Genomic DNA, 24,190 nt, shown 5'->3' with positions numbered 1-24,190 from the left:
AGAGCCCATAATGGGCTCCCAAAGCCTGGGAGGACAGCCTTTGCCCTCATTCCCACCTCCCACACCCTTTCCTTCTCTCTCTCTCTCTCTCTCTCTCTCTCTTATTGCAAAAGATCACTGTGGCCCAAGGGATCTAAGAAAAGAAATCTGAGCAAGTGACTCCCTTAGTCAGATGTCCTGAGTGGCTCCCCATTGCCCTTTAGGTAAAGCTTTAGTCATCAACTCTGTCATCACCAGCATCCTGAAAATAACATTCTTACTCTTGCCTCTGGATCTTTACATATGCTGTGCCCACCTGACACTCTCTTATCACTGCCCCCATTCCCTTGTCCTTGGCTTCACCAACTCTTCTTTGTCATCCAGGCTTTAGTCTAGAAGTCTCTTCCTCCAGGAAGCCTGCCCTTATACCTCAGCCAAGATGGGTTGTGCTTGCTGTAGGTTCTTCCCACAGCCCCTGCTCAGCCCCTACCACATCCCCTTGCATCATAACTGCCTGATGACTTTTTCCACTCCCCAGCCAGCATGAAAGCCCTGGGACAGCTGCAACTTTTTCTTCACTTCTCTATTGCTGGTGCCTCACACAGAGCCTGACAGAGGTGGCCACTCAGAAACATCATTGAGAAGATGGACAATCAATTTCCAATATCCCTTCAGCTCCTTCTCTTCTTTTCCTCAGTTTCTCCTTCTCTAGCTCCAAACTGGGAACCTGGAGAGCTGAGAAGACAAAATGGGACGAGTCACTGATTTTTCTAGTCAACAGGAAACCATTTTGCTTCAGCCTTGGTGACTGTGAATTCTCTCCAGAAGGATGGACTTCATCAAAAAGGTCTAGCAAACCTCTTGCTGCCTCCCCTGGGGCAGCGGACGCCTACTAGCATGTGTTGATGGGGCCAGGCCCTAGATCCAGGGGAAGAGCATGATGGATCAAACCCACAAGACTGAGCCCAGGACAAGCCCTAGAACGTAAATCAAATGCTTGAGCTTTTTACTAAAGCACCCACATTCACGGCTCTCCTGGCTTTTTGCCCTCTCTCATAAAAGGAAAAGAGTAGTAACACATTTTGCATACTTAAACACCTTGAGTGAAGCACTACTGTCTTTGGGTTTTGTCCGGGGCCAGGCAGAGGAATGATCTCTTTCTTAAAGCTGTGCTTAGATATTGGCCACTTCCCACCGTGAACAGATGAAAGTGGCTTTCCAAAAAATCCTATAATAAAATCAGTGCCTCTTTATTATAGAAAAATACAGAAAATATGAATAAGCAGAAAGAACAAAAAAAACCTATTTTATGCAATTTTTTTTTTACTTGTTCTTCTCGTTTAATAGGTCAGACCATTTTTTATTATGTGATTAAATATTCAGCAGCAAGGTGGCTTTAGTGCCAAGACCTTGCCAAACCCAGAGCAGCTGGATGCTTGCTAACACTTGGTCACTTGTCACCACCCTAGTGATGGCTACTTCAGGAGGAAGGAAGAAGTTTCTAACAAGCCAAATTCTGATCGTCCTGGATTTGGCCTTTCAGAGCAGTGACCACCCCATTTGGAAGCTCCTCTTTCTGAAAATACTCACACGGTACGAGAGGCACACATGGGTGCTGGCTTTGCCTCTGCTGGAGTAGGAGAGGAGGCTGTGGTCCTCCAGTGGAAGGGGAAGGCTCCCAGTGACTTTTCTAGGCCTCATCTTGAACAAGTTTCACCTAAAGAGTTACAACTTCCGAGGCTCTTTATCAAGTCCTAGATTTGAATTTACCAAGTAGCTCTGAGTTCATGGGCAGTTCATGCTCTAGGAAGCAATAGCATCCAGTCTTTGAAGACATGGAAACCAGTGCCTTCCTCCTAGTCTAGGCTGGGGTGGAGTGAGACATGGTGGATATTGGAGAACTGCAGAGCCTGACAGTCCCTGAGAAGGGGCAGGAGGGTGACTATCTTGAGTCCCTGAGTATAGGTGGTGGGATGGCATGGAATTGTGTCCAGTGTCTGTGGGGAGCAGAGTCCAACCCTTGGCTTGTGCAGCCTCCTTCCATCCAGCAGAGGCAGAGCTCTCTTTTATCTCCCACCAGCTCCCATGAAGGAAGAATGCTTACTTTTCATTCATCCTCTCAGTTATTTCTCCCACAAAGCCACACCTGTGAATGACCCAAGGGCCGTGTGAAACAGTGAATGTCGCATGAGGTGGTTGTTTGCAATGTAGATAGTTTTATCTGTTCACAGGGAGATACCCGACTCAGACACCACGAGAAATATGCCCCTTGTTGGTAGAAGTGGGGTCCCAACCCTGGTCAGCAGTCAGTTCTTCAGCTTGTTGGAAGCCCATGAATCCAGCAGAGCCATCCCTACCCACAGGCTAGGATCCACTGTCCCAGAAACGTGCTGGAATAATGCAGGTCTGCTTCTTGCTGTGACGTTCTTGCTCCAGACCTCATTGATCTGCTTTCAGTTCCTGGAAAATCCATTTTCAAGGAATGAAGATGCATTCTTCCTATAATACCTTTGTTGGACATTTACGAATTGCCATGGACAACCTCATGGCCCTTCACATCTGTTCTCAGGGGTGATACTCTGCCAACTGTTGCTTCACAGAAATTATTTTCCCAATGATTTCTTGACCCTTGGGTCTTGCTGACTGATAATCCCGGTTAGATGAAAGCCTTATTTTTCATCCTTTTTCCCAAGGGCCAGTGTCACCTGGCCGGATATGTTGTGCCCTGACCACAGCCTCATTTTGCTACAGGCTGTGCTGAGGTCAGCCACCTGTAGAGGCAAGCCTTGGGAGAGCCTCCCTGCCTGAGCAGCAGCACATGCCAAAAAGGCACTTGGGAGGTGGTGGCGCTGAGCGTGCTGGGCCCGGCATTCTTGCAGCTTTGTCTTCACGGGGAGAACAAAACACAATAAAATACTTTGCCCACAGTCTGGTTTCCAGAATGGTTTCATTATTCTAAATTTTCTCCCTCACTAAAATCACCATGTGGAAAGGCGACTGCTCTTCTGCTGCTCCATGGCATGTGTCCACAACACCACTCTCACTTCTGTGCCTGCACTGGTGCCCCAGATGAGTCATAGAGTCTTTTCCTGATGACCTAAATGCTACTTCAGAATCTTCAGCATTGGGCCCTGGGCAGCCACCACCAGCCAGCAGAACTGGCATGCACATTAATTGCCATTTGTATTTTAGATCCCAGTGGGGGAAATCTCCTTAGATTCCTTTCCTTTGCCTTTTGAAAGTGTCCCTCTCGATTTCTCTTTTCTCTCCTGCTGCACCACAAAAACAAGTCACCCAAAGGCTCTCTTGGCTGATAAACTCCAGAATCACCACTTGGTGGCAGCAGAGGTCAACAAAACCATCCACAGATACCGGCTTCTGGTACCTTGTGACCAGGGTCCTCAGTGGTGAGAGCATCTGAGCCTCAGGACTCTTCTCTTCTGTTTTCTAGATCTCACTGTCTACCTCGTTGTTGTCCTTTACTTCTCTGTAGTGGAAAGAACCTCAGACTAGAGAGAATTCCACCTTGTGTTCCAGGTCTGGACTATCATCAGCTACTTTTGTGACCTTGGGAAACTTTTGTCCCCTCTGGGCCTCAGTTTTCTTATCTGTAAATGGAGGATTTAACAGTGGGTCTCCATTATTTACCTACTAGGGCTTTGGTAAGAATCAAATGCAAACATGGTTTCATAAACTATAAAGTTTAAAAAAAAGCACAGGAGTTGGGGAACGCAGGGAGAGCATCACTTATGTGATTTTTCTAGTTTCTTATTTTGACCTCCCTTCCTCTCTCTGAGTCCGAGTTGTTTGCAATGCAGGGTGCTTGCAGTAGTATTCCTTGGACCTGTCTCTACAGGTGAAACCCCAAGAACTACAGGTGCCTGGCCTCCAGGCTTTTGGACCTCCAATGCACATGCTGTGGGTAGGGCATCTGTGAAAAGTCCACAGCCAACATCACATTCAGTGGTGAAAGGCTAGATGCTTTCCCACTAAGGTTAGGAACAAACAAGACAAGGAGGGCTGCTCTCACCACTTCCATTGCACATTGTATGGAGGTGCTAGCCAGGGCCCTTAGGCAATGAAATGAAATAAAATGCATCCAAATTGGAAAGAAAAATGGAACTGCTTCATGTGCAGGTGATATGATCTTATACACAGAAAATCCTAAAGAATGCATTGAAAAAATATTAGAACCAATTAACATGTTCAGCAAGATTTCGGGATACAAGATCAGCAACAGAAATCAACTACATTTCTATACCCTAGCAATGAACATTCCAAGAAATGAAAGTAAGAAGGCAATTCCATTTACAATACCATTTGAAAAATAGGCATATCTTAACAGGAGATGTGCTAAACTGATATGCTGAAAACTACAAAGGTTTGTTGAAAGAGACTTTTAAATATCTAAATAAATAAAGTATTCTATGTCATGGGTCATAAGACTAAATAGTGTTCAAATATTGTTAAGTAAGGTGGCAATATTTCCCAAATGGATGTATAATATGTATTTTTTTTAATTTTTATTTATTTATGATAGTCACACACACACACAGAGAGAGAGAGGCAGAGACACAGGCAGAGGGAGAAGCAGGCTCCATGCACCGGGAGCCCGACGTGGGATTCGATCCCGGGTCTCCAGGATCGTGCCTTGGGCCAAAGGCAGGCGCCAAACCGCTGCGCCACCCAGGGATCCCCCAAATGGATGTATAGATTTAATGCAACTCCTTTCAAAATTTCAGCTGGCTTTTTCTTGGGAGGGGGTGCAGAAATTGACAAGCTAATCCTAAAATTCATATGGAAATGCAAAGGACTCAGAATTGCTGAAATGATCTTGATAAAGAGAATAAAATTGGAAGACCCACACTTCCCTACTACAAGGCTATGTTAATCAAGACAGTGTCATGCTGGCATTAGGTTTGATATATAGATCAATGGGATACAAGTGAGAGTCCAGAAATAAACCCTTACATTTATGGTCAATTGATTTTGTCAATGGTGCCAAGACAATTCAAAGCAGAAAGAATAGTCTTTCTAACAAGTGGTATTGGTACAACTGTACATCCACATACCAAAAGTCAGGATCTTATTACACACAGTATATGAAAATTAACTCAAGATGGGTCATGGAGTGAGATGTAAGAAGTAAAGCTATAAAATACACAGAAGGCAATATAGGAGTAAATCTGCATGAACTTGTATTGGACAGTGGTTTCTTAGAATACCAAAAGTGCAACTGACAAAAAAAAAAAAAAAAAACAAACAAACCAACACCTGTGACAAAATATAGACAATTGGGATTACAATTAAAAACTTTCATGCTGCAAACGGATCCCATTGATAAAATGACAACGTGCAAAATGAGAAAATATTTGCAAATCTTATATCAGATAAGGGACTCCTATCTAGAATATATAAAGAACTCTTCCAAAAAAAAAAAAAAAAAACCTCTTCCAGTTTAACAATAAAAAGACAAGTAGCCCAATTTAAAAAAAAATGGGCAAAACATTTGAACAGACATTTCTCCAAAGAAGATATGCAAGTGACCAATGAGCACATGAAGAGATGCATCAGTAGTTATTAGGGAAACACAAATCAAAGCTACGATGAGATACTGCCAGAAACCCGCTGGGATGGCTATAATTGAAAAGACCGAAAACATCAATTACTGATAAGAATGTGGAGAAATGATGGGAATGGAAACTGGTGCAGCCCCTTTAGAAAACAGTTTGGCAGGGCAGCCCTGGTGGTGCAGCGGTTTAGCGCCGCCTGCAGCCTGGGCTGTGATCCTGGAAACGTGGGATTGAGTCCCATGTCAGGCTTCCTGCATGGAGCCTGCTTCTTCCTCTGCCTGTGTCTCTGACTCTCTGACTCTCTCTCTCTCTGAATAAATAAATAAATAAATAAATCTTTAAAAAGAAAAAGAAAAAAAAAGAAAACAGTTTGACAGTTCCTCAAAAATTAAATAGAGTTACCATATGACCTAGGGGCATCTGGGTGGCTCAGTTAAGCATCTCTTGATTTTGGCTCAGGTCATGATCTCAGGGTGGTAAGATGGAGCCCCTCCTCGGGCTCTGCTCTGGGCAAGGAACCTGCTTAAGATTCTCTCTCTCCTTCTCTAAAAAAAATAAATACCTATGACCCGGCGGCTCTACTCCTAGGTATATACTCAAGAGAAATGACAGCATATGTCTCACAAAAACCTTCACATGAATGTTTGTAGCAGCATTATTCATTATGGCTGAAAAGTGGAATCAACCCAAATGTCTATCAACGGATGGATAAACAAAATGCAATATATCCACACAACAGAATATTATTTAGCAATAAGGAGACAAAGTATGGCTGTAGTCTACAACATGAATGAAAGCATCGTACTAAGTCAAAGAAGCCAGTTACAGAAAAACACATATTGTATGATTCCATTTATAGGAAAAATCCAGGAAAGGCAAATTTATAGAGAAGAAAGTAGGTTATTAGTTGATTAAGGAGAATAGGGTGTGGCTGCTAATGAGCACAGGGTTTCTTTTGGAGGTAAAGAAGGTGTTCTGGAATTTAGATGGTAGTGATGATCTGCATGGCTCCGTAGTGACTGACACTGAAAACCACTGACCTGTACACTTTAAGTGGGTGGCTGGTCTTTACGTTTCTGTTGAGGGCTCCCTTTGCAGAGGAAGAGAGGTCTTGGTCTAGAGTAGGTGAGGGGAGCAGGCTAGGAAAGGAATGTCAGAGTTGAACCTTTGCAGTATCTTCCTGCTTCAAATTGGATGGATGGGCAGATAGACCATTGGGGACTGATTACAGCCAGTAACCTCTGGGCTTGGCTTTGGTCAGTGTCACTGTGCCCTGGACTAGAATCTTCTGGAGACAACTCTGCCTGGGACTGGGCAGTCTGGACAAGGCAGAGGCTGTGTTGAGAGCTTCCACGCTCCTGTTGGTTAGATGTAAGACATGGCTCTAGGGCCAGTTACCTGAGTTGGAACCTTGGCTTCACTTTGAGCAGTGTGCTTGGGGCAAGTTATACTAACTTCTCTGGGCCTCAGTTGCCCCATCTATGCACTGGGATTAACAAATTTACGTATCTACCTCATGAGATTCTTGGAAAGATCCAACTGGACATTCCATAAAACATGCTTAGCAGAGTGCTTGGTACACTGTGAACACTCAATGCATGTTCATTCGTTCTCCTTTCTCCAAGCTGCTTTTTAGATAAATCTCAACTCTTCTGACATGGGTAAGAGAGTAATAACAGTGCACCTCATCACAGGCCCTGAGAACTCTGGGCTGAGCTTGCCTGCAGGGGTATATCGTGTGGGTTATGTGACTTTTTGCAGAACAACTGAGGGAAACCACCAGGCCACACTGTTGACTCATCTGTGACAGTGGATCGCAGCTCATCTCTCACCCCATCTTCTCTGGCAGCCGACGGTGGCCCCAAGCTGTGTTCTGAAATCATCACCAACAACTAGCATCTGTCCTCACTGTGATCCCCATGCGGAGTGAGTACTGCTGAGGTGGCAGCTCCCAGTGCTGTGGGTGGTAAACCACACTGGGGAACATATCTGGTGCCATTCAGAAAACCCAAGGGGAGGAGACGAGAGAAGGGGCTGTGGCCAAGACCCAGGATGCTACAGAAGCCTGTGTCCCTCCCTGAGAGGCCAGCTGGCCCCAGATAAGCCCTTGGGAGAGAGTGCCCTGCTTCTGTAAGTGGGGCCAGAGCTAGGGAATTACACAATTCTGAAGTCCAAAGGTTCTGAAAGCCCAAGATTTGCTGAGACTCATTTGGCTGCAAAACCTGACTACTTTATGTGACTGCTCATGTATTATTTTTTTTGGAGAATATTAATATACTTAATTACAGAATCCTGTCTCACACCCTGCTCTGGGTATTATGTAACATATGGCGCATGAGCAATGTGTTCCCTTTTTAGAAGGCCAAATAGTTTCAATTCTGAAAGCTATCTGGTTCTCAAGTTTTAGACTAAGGGAGTATGGACCCATATAATTATGAATCTGCTTTACCCTCAGACTGTAGTCCGAGGCAACACACCCTGATATACATGAAATAGGAAAAGAATAGAGTGGAGAGAACAATAGATTTGGGATGAGCAAGGGTCCTGCTCTAGGTCTCACCAGCTTGTAGAACTTTGGGAAGGTCTTTAATCATTTAGAGCCTCAATTTCCTTACTTACAAGACAGAAATAATAATCCTTAACTCTTATGGTTATTATGGGATTAAATGAGATAATGCATGCTAAGTATATACAGAGTAAGTGCTTAGTAATCACATGCTTAATTTGAATACATTATAATGTATGTACTGTCCAGATAGAGCTTTTTCCTCAGTGCTTTGTGCCCTGGGATCCTCAGACCAGTTAGATAGCTAGGCAGGACAGTCACTGTCTTCAGGACAGTGCTGAAGACAGTTAGTGCTCGGAACTTCTGGTCTTGGGGAAGAAGTCATGTGAGAGACGCTGGGATAAACTACTATAAACAGTAATAGTGGAACACGATGTCTTGTATCCACTCTTAGGGGAGATGCTCAGAACTCCTCCTTGTCAGAGCCTATGCCCCAGGCCCCCCTGCCCCCACCTCTGCTCCATGATGCTTCTCACTTCTCTTGGGAAGCAAGTGGGGCAACAGGCTGTGACGACTGTCTATTTGTCTTAAGGTCTATGTTCACTACAAAATGCTTATGGCCTTTGGCATTGAGAGAGGACAAAGGCTAGGCCATTGGTCCCCTTCTGAAAGCCTCTTGACAGAAAATCCGACTTTTGCCCTTTCATATACATGTCACTGTAAATAAATCATTGAGAAATTTGTTCCTTTCTGTGCAAGCTAAGACTAAGACTAAAACAATGATGATTGGCTGTCCCCATGGACTCAAAATTTCTACACTCCAGAAAATAGCCCAGGCTCCTCTGACCTAGGTGCGGCTCGCTAAAATTCCTTCTCCATCTCCCCCAGGCAGAAGGGGCTTGGCTGCAGGTGCAGCACTGAATTTGTGCCCACCCCCTCACTAAAGGGTCTGTACAACTCCAGGGGACCAGGGCTGCTTAGAGTATCAGAGAATCTTACCTTTGGCTGAGGGCTGCTTAAAATGCAGGTCACTTCTGGGCTGTCTGGGTGTTGCAGTTGGTTAAGCGTTCAGCTCTTGGTTTTGGCTCAGGTTGTGATCTCAGGGTTGTGAGATTGAGCTCTGTGCTGGGCTCCATATCAGGCTCTGTGTCTGGCTCCATTCTCAGCATGGAGTCTGCCTGAGAGTCCCTCTCCCTCTTCCTCTGTCCTTGCCCCCCTGCCATGCTCTCTCTCTCTCAAATAAATAAATCTTTTTTTAAAAAAAAAATACAATAAAATACAAGTCGCTTCTCATATTGCTTGACATTGTAACTGATAGAAAAAAAAAAAAAAGCTGAGCAAAGATCACTGAAGAACTCCTGATGCTCCGAACTTTCCATGGTATTGGGTATCAAAAATACCCAAGGATGGTCTAGCTCAATAGAGAGGGAAAGTAATCCTAGTTTTGACAGTACCTGGAAAAATACTCCCCATGGTAGATTCCTGTAAGCTCTTCCCAAGCCTCTAACCCTTCAGGTAGTAGGAGCAAGGGTGATTGTGATTGTCAGACCATTCCAACCCCAAGACCCTCACCTTAACCCTGCCTTCACCCTGCCCATCACACAGAGCAGCAGGCCATGCAGGAAGTTACTGGCAGGCGGTCCAAGTGGCCAGGTCAGGTGAACCCCACACTTGGGGCCAGCCTGGAGTTCTGTGAAGGGACCTCGCCTTTTTTTTAAATAAAGATTTTATTTATTTATTCATGAGAGAGAATGAGAGAGAGAGAGAGAGAGAGGCAGAGACGTAAACAGAGGGAGACCCCAGGATCATACCCTGAGCTAAAGGCAGACGCTCAAACACTGAGCCACCCAGGTGCCTGGGACCTCACCTTTCTGAGCACATGTAGTGGTTCTGGGAGCCATCTCTTCTCTAGGTGAGCACATTCCTGACCTACAGACCAGTTCATACTCTGCTTTTGCATCTTCAATGTCTTTCATTCCGTTAGTATTTATGGAGTGCCTACTCTGGTATAGGAGTAGGACAGGCTCAGGATGGGCATCTGGGATACACCAGTGAGCTAACAAAGTTCTCTGCTCTCAGGGAGCTGGCATTTGAGCGGAGAGAGACAGACAGTAAACATGGTCAAGTAAGAAATTCTAGAGTATCTTGGAAGGTATAAGCACTGCAGAATAGAAGACAGAATCTGAGGTTCTGGGGTAAGTGGCAGGTTAAGTGTTAAGGTAAGATGGTTAGTTTATTTTTTTTAAATATTTTTAAAAAATTTTTAAAATTTATTTATGATAGTCATAGAGAGAGAGAGAGGCAGAGACATAGGCAGAGGGAGAAGCAGGCTCCATGCACCGGGAGCCCGACGTGGGATTCGATCCCAGGTCTCCAGGATCGCGCCCTGGGCCAAAGGCAGGCGCCAAACCGCTGCGCCACCCAGAGATCCCTGATGGTTAGTTTATTAATCAGAGTTCTCCAGAGAAATAGAACCAATAGGCTGGATAGATAGACATACAGATAGATAATAAGGAATTTGCTCATGTGATTTAAGGAGGCTGGGAAATCCCATAATCTGCTGTCTGCAATGTTGAGGCCCAGGAAGCAGCTGGTGTGACAATCATACCAGTCCAAAGGCATGAGAGCCTGGGAGCTGATGGAGTAAGTTCCAGTCCACGTGTAGAAGAATGTCCCAGCTCAAGCCGTCAGACAGAGCCAGTTCTTCCTTGCCTTTTCATTGGAATTTGCATGAGGTCCAGGCACAAGGGGCACAGCTTCTCAGCCTACCAATTTAAATGCTAATCTCGTCCAGAAACACCCTCACTGACACACCCAGAAGCGATGTTTGGTTAAATATCTGGGCACCCTGTGGCCTGGTCAAGGTGACATTAAATTTACCATCAGAGACAGCCACGCTCTGCCAGGCTGACTAGCTAGTTCAAGGATCCCTTCAGTATAGCTCCCATCAGGCTCTGAACCCCAGCTGGGCAACCTGCCCAGCATGCGGGGAATACTAGCTGATCATCTCTGGGGCAAATAGGTGACTACTGATCCTAAGGTTGCTCTGCTTTGTGCTCTAACTCAGAGGGTCTGCTCCATGGATCTTGCCCTGGCTCAGCTTCAGGTACTCCGCTCTCTTCTATGTGCAGGCACCTACATTCCTGGGTGGGCTCCCACCTCCTAGGCTTACCACACTGCCTTCTCCCATTTCAGGTGCACAGGTGGTTTCTCAGGACCCTGAACTTCTCAGCAGTGCCCTGAGCATCCCTCCCCCAGCACCCACACATAGGGTGCATCAGGAATGCCCTGAGCCTCCCTGACAGCAATCCTGTGGCTGTGTCCACACACCCTTCCTAACTGTGCCCTCTACGTCCCTAGCCATAACTAGTGGCACTTCCAGTCTTTTCTGAATAAGGAGTCTTGTTATTATAGGAGTCTATGATCCATTCAGTCCCCTCACAGAGTTTGTAACTTTCTTTTTTCTGAGCAGCAAGGAGCGAATAAGCACCAAGAGACCAAATTGTGTTCTTTTTCTTATCTATATTTATTACAAAATACATTATTTTAAACAAATTATTACCACTGATTTTGATTTAGCATGGTTTCACCTGATTTTTTAACTGCTCCCACGTAAAGAAGAGGCTTTTTAAATTCAATAAATAGCATAAATAATTCATCTTCATACTGTGACTCCCTTTTTTTTCTGGAAAATTTCCTGGAGACTCCTCAGAAACGTCAGCGTGTTGCCTGTTGTGGTTTGGTTACATGGCTGTTCACAGGAGAAATACTGTGGGGAGAAGAGTTAACAAAGACAGTGACTAAAATAGTATGGACCAGGAACCACCCTACTTGCAGCCCTGGGAGAGGTGGAGTGGGGGTGCAGTGGGGCGAGGTGGGGTGGGGTGGGTTGTACAGACAGCAGGGGCTTGAGACAGAGCAAATGCATGGAGAGGTCCAGGGCTAGCATGTTGTATAGCCAGTGTAGGTGGCAGACTTTGTGCTACAATCTCAGGGGTGAGACACACACACACACATAAACACAGATACCTATCAAATGGTCCTAAATCTCCTCACTAGAAGAGAACTTTTCTCAGGATTCTTTGAGTCCCAACGTTTTATTATCCTGTTTGGTCATCCTTCCAAGGTCATTGAGTAGCACTTTGGCTAAGAGAGTCATTGGGGTCAGATGGACCAGAGTTCCAATCTCAACTCTGCCACTTATTAAGTATCTAGCTTTGGGCAAATGGGGTAACCTCACTGAGCATCGCTTTCCTCCTCTAATAAAGTGAGGGTAATAAATGATCATTGAAACACTTGTTATTGAAATGTTATTGTAAAAAAAAAAGGAATGTTATTGTAATGAAACAGTAAATATTAAGCATTTAGACTACATGCTGTTGATGGTAAGTAGCTCAGTTAAGTAGCTGAGTGAAGAGCTCTCAGCCTTCTGTGGACACACGTGGAGGTGCTAATTCTCAAAGAGTCATGCCCCCCTTTCCCTCCAGGGACAAGGGCATATGCTGATGAAGAGAACTTGCCAGTAGGTGCTTAAGGCAAATGGCAAGCCTCCCTCTGGATATGAGTGTTTGCACCTTCTTAGCCAATCAAAAAAAAAAAAAAAAAAAAAATCTTTTTATAGGCCACAACAAACACCCTGTTAGTGAATTGAATTTCTAGCATAACTTAGTAACCTTTGAGGCACAGCTCTGATCCTCTAGATTGAAGCTTCTTATTACAATCAGGACAGATTCTTTCATTATTCAATAAAGTGGAAAGAAGTAAATGGCAACATGGGTATTTTTTTAAAACTAGAAGGAATAATGGGCTAGCAGGGTGGATCTCACTTTGTGTCATTCTGAGTAAATTTCTTAGGGGACTCTTATTGACTTTGAACTACCAGTTCCAACTTTATCATCCTTCTTCATTTAGATAGAGTTGTCATTGACCTTCACATAAAAATAACTAAGTAGAGCATATCACAAATAAAAACAAATTCACCTTGCACTTGTTCTTTAGGTCTTGGACTGTTCTTTTTACTCGATTGAAAATCAGAAGGTATCTTGCTCCCACTGTGGAGTTGATCAACTGGGACAGACCCTCTTGGAAGCATGGTGTGGTGCAGTTGTCCTGGTAAATAAAAAGAATTTATTGAAAGAAACACTCTGAGGACCACTTTGAGAAGAATCATAAAGAGAACACTTTCAGGCACTATTTTCATTTAACCAATGTAGCCTAAACTGGGTATTATTTTTAGACAAGTCCCTTTTTGGTCTAGGAAATGATCTTCAGCATTTCAAGGCAAGGGCATTTTTCAGCAGTGACACTCCTTGGAGATTTCCAGTATGCTCCACCCAAGGAACATAAAGCTTGTGGATGCTGGAAAACAACTAATTCTAGTCTCCTTTACACCTAATGTTCTGTTCCATGTCTTATAAAAGTAAGTTCCAAAGTAGAGAGAAAGGAATTCCCACCAGTCTGATGGGATGTGCCAATTGGATAGAGCCAGTGTCTCAGCAGTAGCTAAAATCATAGACCATAAACTGAAGGGCTGGCCTGGGCTACAGGATGCTTGGTTCCTCCTCAGCAGGTGCCTCACACTTGTCTCATCTAGTGGATGTGCCCCGATGGGGTGTGATATATCTGACCCCAGCTAGGGTAGGAAACCAGAGAATTTCTTCCATACTTCCTCTTTGCTTATGTGAGGAATGACCCTCTGGGAGCCCTTTGCACTTTCCGTCTACCTGAGACACCCTAACCTCCCAGCATTCAAACTGTGCAACAGCCACCCTAAATCAACTAAAAAAAAAAACCCAACAGATTGGAAGGGGGGGAAGAAGGGAGAAGGTATAGCACAGGGATAGTTTATGCAAGAGGAAAAAAAGCGTTAATTTTACTTACTCATTTTGCAATCCTAGAGTTTTAGGAAATCAGTAAGCAATACAATACAAGTTACATTCTTATATTCTCAGCTCCAGTTTGATTTAATTGTGTACATGGCCACTAATCCAGAAAGGCATCCAAGATTCTTTTTAAAACATTGAATAGTGTGCAAACTTCTGAAGGCATAAAGCAAGGTATAGAGGATAGAATTTCAAGAGCCTGCTATTATAAGGACATATTGAGGGGTAAAAATTCAATCAAGAAACATTTTCTTACTTAAAATTGCCACATGGAGCTATTTATTTTTACTTGAAAACTTTGAAGGAATATGATGTCAAGAGTATATTGTTTTGTTCTACTTACAGAAGGAATGGGCAGACACAAACAGTCGGTCACCTGCAAAAGAAGAATTCCAGAGTAAAGATGCCAGATGCAAACATATAAAAATAAAAATAAAAAAATAAAAGAATAAAAAAATATAAAATAAAAAATATAAAATAAAAAAAATAAAAATAAAAAATAAAAATAAAAAAATAAAAGAGCATTTACTCACATTGGCGCTGCAGCTGCAGCTTGAAGGGGGATGTTTCTAAAGGACGTAGAAAGACAAGAACCCATCATGGGTGGTGAGTTTTTCATCCTTAAGTGAGTTCACCTAAATTTCCATTAGCTGCCTTCCCATCTGGTGCCCGACTCTGCAGCTTACCTGCACTTTGTCAATGAGGTACCTGACATCACTGATCCCCATAAAGCTAAAACACTCCTGGCTGGCCACAGAGCAGAGGAGCAGAACAGAGGCAAGGACTGTGGATAGGAGCATCTTGACAGGAGCTGCAAGTTGGCTTGCAGATGACTTGAATTCACACTGTATTTAAAGCTCCCTTGCAAACCTGGAAAAACCCTGACATCAAACTGATACCAGGTGCCCACTTGTTCTACGTAAGTTTGGGTCACTTGACATAAAAAAAATACATATACATCGAACTGAGTCACTCGGCACAGACTAATATGTTACATTGTGCTAGGAAATGTCATTCCCCAGAAAAGATGCTTTTCAAACAGTTGGGTACTGAGATGCCGAAGGAAAAGTTAAAGATCTTAAAACCATATTTTTTTAAGGCAGATATTCTAGTTGTGAGAGTTAGAATACTTTCCATGAAAGCTCAGATCTGTATTTTCCCCCTTTTTACTTTATTGGAAATGCTGATAAAATAGCCAGTCACAGGTATTCTAATGAATGGGCCAGGAGGGGGCGGAAGAAAGAGATATCATGCCAGGGAGCTGCACTCTCAGGCTTTTTGCACTCTTCAGCGCTTGAGCTCCGTGAAGCATTGCAACCTTCATCTTACTATATTTCATTCCCAAATCTTAGCAGTGTTTTTCATGCCTGGGGCCAGATTCTCCACCTCATACAAATGCATCTTTATGCAAATATTCCTTTAAACAGGTGTCTGAAGGAGAAAGAATATGGCAACAGTGTCAATTAAAATTGGCCTGGAGGATTCCTTAGTGTCTTTAGGGAAATTATGTAGCACTGCACAGCATCCAGTCAAAACTCAGGGCTTGAAATGGGGTAGCAGCTAACATTTATTGAGCACTTACTGCGTACCATTCACCATTTTAAGCAGTTGCTGGGAATTAAGCCATGCAGTACATACAGCCAGATACTAAATGTCATCCTCATTTTTTATATTTTATTTTTTAAGGATTTATTTATTTATTTATTTATTTATTTGAGAGAGAGAGTGGTAACACGCCCGAGAGAGAGCAGAGGAAGGGCAGAGGGTAAGAGAATCTCCAGCAGATTCCCTGCTGGAGCCTGAAGTGGGGCTCAGTCTCAGGACCCTGAGATCATGACCTGAACCCATTTTTTATTTTTAAGACACTGTCTATATCTTAGCTTCCTGGCCATTTGATGAGGCTATTCTTATCATTATGAGCCAGAAAATTGTCTCACTATAGTCCTATGAGACAGGTACTCTGATCGACCCTCATTATGTTATAGATGGGGAAGCTGAGGCACAGAGATGCAAGTAATTTGCCTAAGGCCACACAGCCAGGAAGCAACAAAATTCATTTTAAAGCCCAGAAGTCTGGCTCCCAGGTTCAGCTCATAATCTGCTGTCCTTCCCTGTGTGTTTTTTGTTTGCCTCTCCCACCAGGATATACACCCCCTATGGGTCCAGTTCCCCCTTTATATCCTCAGCACATGGGCAGGTGCCTGAGGAACAGTGAGCTTTTGCTAAATGCTTGTCAAATCAAACCATTAATGTGGAAAGCGGTTTTTGAAATAGAAGGAAAACTCTGATTTTGTAAGGTTTCCAATCTGGTTTCTGGGGCATGTATCTGAGGTGTGTGTGCTTAAGAAAATTTATCGTCTACATACTAGAGATTGGAAAAGTGGGGATTCTGTTGTTTATCACTTTGAGCCATACTAACCAGTGGGACAAACTCAAGATTTTCTCACCAGTGCCGTAGGAGCGCATTGCTAATATTGCCATTCTCGTTGTGTGTTGTTCCTTCAGAGTTGTGGCAGACTGTGGGAAAGAGAGGTATCTTGGTAGCAAGCAAAATAAGATGAAATTGGCTTTCTGCCAACTTCCCGAAATCTTTCTGTAGTTCCATACCTGTCCTCAGCACATACTAAGGAGAAGTCACAGAGGCCTGCCAGCTGATGGCAAGACTTTTATTACAGAGTCTGGTAGCGATGCCCTTTTCTTGCTGATAGAACCCTGGTTAGTTCAGGGCGGCGATGTACCCAGCCAAACACCCACTTCGTCATTCTCCCTGCTGCACTGCCACAGGTCGCCGCACAATGTGTTCTGATCAATGCAATGCCTGTAGAATTCATTTTCTTTTCTGGTAACAGGAGGCAAAAGTAACTGAGATCTGCCCTTACCCTCTTATTGCAATTTGAGGGTGGGTGTGATGGCAAGAGCTTCTGAGGCCATCTTGTAACTATGCAGGAATGGACAAGAGAATCGCAGCAATAGCAACACCAACATTTTACATAAATAGAGATAATCATAAAAGGCAAGAAAAATAATGAGAGCAAAAATAGAAGGTAACAATGAGGATACAATGGCGGTACTAAATTCTAGTTAGTTACCACTGCCTCCTGAGGACCCTGCATCTTGAAGCTCCGTAAAAATGGAAATCTCTTCTAAAAATGGAAATTGGCACATGCTAGAGAAACTTCAAAGATCTACCAGCATCAAAATGAACCTTTCTCTCTAATATCATTGGAAGACCTAAAAGAGACTTGAAAAAGCAATCACCTACTCTTTGTGGAGAACAATACTATTTAATGCCGTGTGTATGAGGTGTGGAAATTATTTCCCATAGCCTCAAGTGTACCACTCACACTGAGGAAAACACTACGCTGTCCCTCTTGGTGTACAGATGGATGGAGGCTGTACCCAGAAAAAGTGGGCTTGTACAAAGCCATATGTTCAGTTACCAGTGGGGGATAGGAGAGTGTAGTGGTTAGCAGTTGTTGGGAATTAAGCCATGAAGTCAGACCACCTGGGTTCCAATCTTCTATCACTTTCTACCTATATGGACTTGGGCAAGTTGCTTGGCCTCTCATCCTTTTATTTCCTAACTGTAAGATAAGGATGGGGATGGGGATAGGATTGGGGTTGTCATGTAAGCCCTACCTCAGAAGATTCTTGTAAAGGTTGAAAGAAATTCTTACTCAGAGCTTAAGTTTGATGTTTGATGGGACAATATAGCCCAGTGTAGATATCAACCCACTATAACCCACTTAGCCAGATCCACTGTAAGGCCTACAAACCAAAAATTCTTTTTAACCTTTTAAAGGGTTGATTTAAAAATAATTAATAAAGAAAAAAAGAGAAAAGCCTAAAATATTTATGGTCTGGCCCTTTACAGAGAGAGGCCTGCCCCTGGCATACTTCACACAGCACATTCCACATTTTCAGTAGATGTCCTCTATGATCTTCCCCTCTTGGGAAATGTCAAGCTAGGAGTTGGTGGTCTGAGTGTCTATTTTCCAATTGTTCTTCCAGTTATTCAGCTCAGGCCTCACTACAGAGGGGAGAGCAGAGGAAGCCCTGGAATCATCAGCTGCCAGGTTCTCTGAAGTGCTAGAAGCCCATCATCTTCTGCAGCTGGCTATAGAGTGAGCTTCCTTGCCCCATGAGCCAAAGGTCTTCCTTTGGCAAAGCTAGGTACCTACCATTCAAGGTATCTCAAATAGGTCCTGGTGGTTTATTGGAAAAGCCCCACATATTGAAGTCTGGAGAAAAGCAGATGAACTAACATTCCTTTCTCTCTGCGTCAAATCCTGGCCCAACCTGCTGATCTTGAGTCACCTACCCTTGTATCCATCTCCAAGTATGGTTGCAGAGAAATGCTATCAATGGACACCGATGCTCCTTGGGCAGATTACCTAGACTTTCCAAGCATCCATGGACCACTAACAGTCACCCACACAGGAATCTGGGGTAGATTACTCAGCCTTACCTCATGGAAGGATAGAGGAATTCAATTTGGGATGCTTCCTCAAATGTGAACCATGTTTCCATTTGGAAATGTAGTCTGGTCTGGTTCAGACTATGCTCATATTCTGCTCTCCCTCTTACCACCCACCCTACAGTCACATTGGTTGCTTTCTATTTCCAGCCTCCAGGCCTTTGTTCTTGCTAAGCTCTGCCTGGAATATTCTTCCTCAGCTCTACCATGTGTGTTCTGTTCTTATCCTTCAAGCTTCAACTCAAATGCCACTTCCTCCATGAGGCTCTTTCTGACTATAGTAGTCATGGCAATCTTCATGATCCTGTCTTGCGTCTATTCCTCCAGGTGGGCTTGAGTACCGTGAGAATGATATGATGTTGGACTCTGGTTTATTATTGTATTCCCAGGGCATGGTCTATATACTAAGTGCTCAGAAATTGCTGGTTAAGTGAATGAATAACTACTTTTGTAAAAATGTATTTAATATATATTAAATCAACAAAATACACCCTCCTGCAGGGCAGTCCCTTCAGAACTTTGGAGGACTTTTTAATTTCTTCTCCTTTCTGGTTCTCATAGTCACTACACAAAGAAAGCATGTCAGGTGTGGGAACTTCGACTCTGTAAAGGAAGAAACAGGGTGAGAGAGTTGTGTGATGACTATATTCTTTACAATTCTTTTCTATCTTTTCAGCCACTCAGTTATAAAAATGAAAAGAATTAAGAATATTTAAATGCAGCTCTGGCGTTTAAAACACCATTACAACAGCAGATATTTATCTAGCAAAGTCTACAGCTTTTGAGGTTTAGGTTCTAGGATATATTGTGAGTAAGCAAATGATTTCTTACAGAGGAAATGCACCGAGCTCTGAAATTAATTACTCACCTGTTTTAAATATCAAGAAGATTGGAGAGTGGGATGCTTACCAAGATTTAGTGTAGATAGCATATTTTACAATAAATGAGAAAAGACAATACTCAGCCATTTATTTTGTTTCAAAGATAAAGTTTGACATTTTTATTTTGTGATTAAACACCCATGTGTCATGTATTATTTCTCTAGGAATAAAACAAAAAAGGTTGTTTGTTCTAGGAAGCCACAGCATGTAATGACAGGCAAAAAAAAAGACACTACATTTCTAAGTAAAACCCATTCTGCCTTTTCCTCTAAACAACCAAGAGATAACTAGTTATGAGAATCCTAAAGCACTAATTTCTTAAATAGTTATTTCTAAGGTATTATTTCCCAACCAACTGTAAGGGGCAGGCCCCACTGGGTGCACTGTTATCGCTATAGGGGCTTCTTGCTCAGGCGGGGTGATTTCTAGGTGGGTGCTCTGCACCTCTCCTGTCACATTCCTCCTACACAAATTCTGGGTCCCATGGACCTGCAGTCTACTGCTCCGAGCTTAGCTTCCATGCGATTTCCAGAGCTCCAAGATCTGGGCTCCATTCCTCTCTTTTCCACTTCTGCTCCTCCTCACCGTCAGTGAATAATAATCCAGGTCATCCTTGTAAGTGCAAGTTTTACATTTTCCTACTGACACAACCTATTATTAGCTGAAACATGCCCCTGTGTTTCGTAGAGACTGTGGGGGAATCCTCCCCCCACCACCCTGCCCTTCTTGCAGTGGATAGCTTATTGGCGAACATCTAATTGAGAAAGGATGAGAATTCCTTTTAGGGTCACATTGGGGAAGGTACTAGAGTTTGCTGAACACTGACTATATGCAAAGTAATATACTAAACACTTCATATATATTATGTCCCTCAGCTTCTGCAGTCTTTATTAGCCCCAGTTCACAGATGTTGAAGCTCAGGAAATTGAACCTCAGAGAGGTGAAGAGGGTTGCCTTAACTACACACCTAGCAACCTGAACTGGATATCTGATCCCAGAGCCCGTGCTTTTGTCAGCTATGCCATATAACAATCTTTCTTTCCACTGACCCAACTATATAGACTAGATTTTAAGTCCACTTAATGCAGTCAGTCTATCAACCTATGGTTTTAGGCCTGAACATAGACCCTAGATATCAGCTGTATTGGTTGGAGGATCTCAGCTCCCACATACACAAGACCAGTGAGATAATCCAGAAACATTATGCTCATGGTAGTGGAGGAAGAATAACAGAAGTAAGGCTAATGCTCATTTCCATCTCAAGCCTCTGTTTATATTACTTCTGCTGATACCTCACTGCCAAAGCAAGCCATAGAACTGATCAGTGAGCAAAGCAGGTCACCTTGCCCATGATGAGGGCACACTGAACTGTTAGTCACATGGCAAAGAACTTGGCCATGGTGAGGACTGAGTAATTAGGGCCAAATGATGCGATCTGACACAACAGATTTATTAACGTTTATATCTTTATTTTATACCCACCAACTACTGAAACCTCTTATTAATTCTAATTATTTTCAGCTGATTCTCTTTGGATTTTTCTTGAGTGGATGTTTTCATTTGAAAATAATGATCCTCTTTAAACTTTTTCTTATCCAAATAGTAAATATTTGGAACTTTGTAGGCCATGTGGTCTCTGTTGCAACTCTTGAACTCTTTTGTGGTAGCAGGAAAGTAGCTATAAAGATAATGTAAATCAGTGAGTATGGCTCTGTCCCAATAAAATTTTACTTAAAAGAAAAACAGGCAACAAACAAACAAAGAAAAAATAGGCAGCCAGTCCAAGTTTGCTGATCCCTGATGCTATAATCAATTCCTTTAGACTACTGTGTCTTGTTTCTTTTTTTTTTTAAGTATCTTGTTTCTTTTTTTAATTTTTTCTTTCTTTCCTTCTTTTCTTTTTGTAGTAGCAAGCATTGCTGCCATTTTCTTCATTTTAATGGGAATGCTTTCAGTGCTTTCTGTTTAAATATCATGCTTGCTATTGATTTTATATTAGGGAAGAGTTTTGAACTTCCAGTTTACTGAGTTATTAGAAATGATAGCTGAATTTTATCAAATATCTTTTCAGTTCCATCAGGGTCATGAATTTTATCTTTTCAGTAATTCCTATAATTTTAATGGATTTCCAAATGTCAAGCCATCCTTACATTCCTGGAATGTAAGGTCATACTATATCACCATTAAAAAAAAAATGCAGGGCAGCCCGGGTGGCTCAGCGGTTTCGTGCTGCCTTCGGCCAGGGTTGTGATCCTGGAGACCTGGGATCGAGTCCCACTTCGGGCTCCCTGTATGGAGCCTGCTTCTCCCTCTGCCTCTCTCTCTCTCTGTGTGTCTCTCATGAATAGATAAATAAAATCTTTATTAAAAAATGCAGCTGCATTCAATTTGCTATCCCATTCTTTAGGATTTTTATCTTTATTGCCCACTGGGAGGTCTTCTTAGACTCAAACACTCAAAAAAAACCACAGGCTCATCTAAACCTTTAGACTCATAAGACCATTATACGTTACACTTAGTCTGTATGTCCCCTGAAGAGTAGATGGAACATTACTTGCCAAGACAATAGCATTAGTTCCTCCTCTCAGTGGGAGTGGTCCTTACAGTCACCCAGGACCTATTCATTGAGCTCTCTAGATGAGATGGCTCAGATGTGAAGCACACTCTCATTTGGAGGGAATGGGCATGATCTTGGCTTAAAAGCCTTGTGCCTCAAAGTTGCCAATATCCCTTGAAAGAGCTTCATAGTTGTAGCTTCCAAGACCCCTGTATTCAGAAGCCCAAGGCTGTGGTGTCCCCATGAGGAATTTTTAGATCATTTTGACTCCTGCTAGTCTAGATACATTTTGCCAATCAGGCCTAGTTGATGTTTTACCTTCCTTTGGTTTTCAGGGGAACAAAGGCTAAAAAAAATTGGTGGTAAGGCCAAATTCTCTTTCAGAAGGGGAAATGGTTAACACATTACCTATACCATCTACATTTGTAAGTGAGTTCATTCTTAATTTCCCCTTATTTGTGTTAGGGTTTTGGCCAGGGTTACCCTACCCTTCTAGTGTAAATCAGGAAGCTTTCCATCTTTTTCTTTACTCTGGAAGAGTATAAATAGTATGATAATTTTGTTGTTGTCATTGTTCCCTACTCCTCCATGGAGAGCAAAGGATTTTTCAGTGATAAAACGGTGTCCAGGACACAGCAATAAGAACAGCAATTGGAATATTTCCCAGCCTTTTTGTGGTACCCAGAAAGGGCTCCATACAGCACTGTTCAGAGTACCCATCATAACTTAAAGGGAAACTTTCACAACGTCTGAAGCTCTTGATGTCTTGCAGATGAAGGAGGAGGAAGTCCTCAAATTCCTTGCAGCAGGAACCCACTTAAGTGGCACCAACCTTGACTTCCAAATGGAACAGTCCATTTGCAAAATGAAAAGTAAGCATCTATGTCATAAATCTGAAGAGAGCCCAGGAGAAGTTTCTGCTGGCAGCTCATGCCATTGTTGCCATTAGAAACCTGGCTTATGTTGGCGTCCTATCCTCTAGGAATACTGATTGGTGGGCTATGCTGAAGTTTGCTGCTGCCGCTGGAGCCACACCTGTTGCTGGCCACTTAGTCCTGGAACCTCCTGGTGCTTACTGGCCCTAGTACTGACCACCAGCCTCTCATGGAAGCCTCTTAGCTAATCTGCCTACCATCCCTCTGTGTAACACTCTCCTGTGCTGTTTGCGGACACTGCCATCTCCTGCAGTGACGAGGGCACTCTCTCAGCAGGTGTGCTGGGGTGGGTGCTGGCGAGGGCAGTTCTGTGCCTGTGCAGCCCCACTGCCCAAGTGCTCTGGCGTGGGGTCATGCCCAACTTCTGCTTCTAGGAGATGGTTGACAAGGAAGAGCAGGCTGCTGCTGAAAGGGGCTGATCTGATCTGGAGAAACCTCAGGGTACACAGACTGCTCCAGCTACCAAATTTACTGCTATTCCCGTCAATCCAGCAGGCTTGTCTGGAGGGAGTGGCGGCCTCTGTGCCTACTCAGCCTGGGCCTGCAGAAAACTGTGGCCTTCCACCCCCACTGAGGACTGGACCTCTGCTTACGGGTAGGAACAACCAGCCAGGGGTCTTAGACCATTTTTCCAGATTTTTTTTTAAGTTTTTATTTATTTATTTATTTATTTGAGAAAGAGAACAGGAGAGAGAGAGAAAGAGAGAGAGAGAGAGAGAGAGAGAGAGAGAACATCCATGGGAGCATGGAGGGAGGGACAGAGAGAGAGGGAGAAAGAGAGAGAGAGAGAGAAAGAGAGAGAATCCTGAGCAGGCTCCATGCTCAGCGCAGAGCCCCACCTAGGGCTTGGTCTCACAACCCTGAGACCATGCCCTTAAACAGAAAGCAAGGCTCCTAGGCACAACCAACTGAGCCCCCTCAGGCACCCCTGTTTTTCCAGACTCTTAAGCAGAAAATGGAAATAAAAATTGTTGAATGAATTAAGTTCTGATAAACCTGTCTGGAAAATCTGGATCTGATGGCTTTTGGACATTAACTTTTTGGAATTTTCTGGTTTTTCTCATTTTAGTGCTCTTTTATCTCTTCTACTTCTTAATTTTTTATGTGCATGTTCCTAGAAAAGGATCCCAGATTTACGCTAACAGAGTAGTGAGATTGTACATTTTACCCATGTATTCTCTTTGAAAAAATTTGTAAGGAATTTGTATATTTATTATCTTCAGATATTCAAATTAGGCTTTTATTTATCAGTTCTGTGTATGGTTTTTCTTATCTTTCCAAATTAGCATTTTATGTACTTGCCTTCCTTCTTACTGGAACCCAATCTGTTGTATCATAAATAAATTAAAAAAAAAAAATCAAAACCTGTATCGAGGATTTTTTTCCCATCAATTAATATT

The 24,190-nt window shown here is 43.2% G+C and overlaps 2 protein-coding genes across 9 annotated transcripts in view; one reads left to right on the top strand and one right to left on the bottom strand.

Annotated features, from left to right (window-relative positions):
* The window catches only part of SLC25A48 (solute carrier family 25 member 48), a 45,936-nt gene extending 38,059 nt beyond the window's left edge, over positions 1-7,877 (top strand). For 3 of the 7 annotated variants that reach the window (XM_041763003.1, XM_041763006.1, XM_041762999.1), the window contains one exon: positions 518-2,906. Coding sequence is in view for 2 of the 7 variants with exons in the window: in XM_041763004.1 (XP_041618938.1) it covers positions 677-691 (15 nt within the window). In the remaining 5 variants the exon portion in view is untranslated. Of the gene's footprint in view, positions 1-517; positions 2,907-7,313 lie in introns of those variants that run through there. The other 4 variants (XM_041763004.1, XM_041763001.1, XM_041763005.1 and 1 more) reach the window with 3 other exon arrangements.
* Positions 7,878-11,695: 3,818 nt separating this feature from the next.
* The window catches only part of IL9 (interleukin 9), a 35,896-nt gene continuing 23,401 nt past the window's right edge, over positions 11,696-24,190 (bottom strand). The window contains exons 2-6 of one of the 2 annotated variants that reach the window (XR_005989001.1): positions 16,388-16,457; positions 14,474-14,509; positions 14,284-14,316; positions 13,039-13,167; positions 11,696-11,827 (exon numbers count right to left, since the gene is read on the bottom strand). Coding sequence is in view for 1 of the 2 variants with exons in the window: in XM_041763007.1 (XP_041618941.1) it covers positions 11,720-11,827; positions 13,039-13,167; positions 14,284-14,316; positions 14,474-14,509; positions 14,627-14,740 (420 nt within the window). In the remaining variant the exon portion in view is untranslated. Of the gene's footprint in view, positions 11,828-13,038; positions 13,168-14,283; positions 14,317-14,473; positions 14,510-14,626; positions 14,741-16,387; positions 16,458-24,190 lie in introns of those variants that run through there. The other variant, XM_041763007.1, reaches the window with a different exon arrangement.

The sequence above is a fragment of the Vulpes lagopus genome, chromosome 7 (genome assembly GCF_018345385.1).
Source record: "Vulpes lagopus strain Blue_001 chromosome 7, ASM1834538v1, whole genome shotgun sequence".
Lineage (NCBI taxonomy): Eukaryota > Metazoa > Chordata > Mammalia > Carnivora > Canidae > Vulpes > Vulpes lagopus.
Note: the sequence above shows the minus strand (reverse complement) of the source record. Positions and strands in the feature narration are given on the sequence as shown.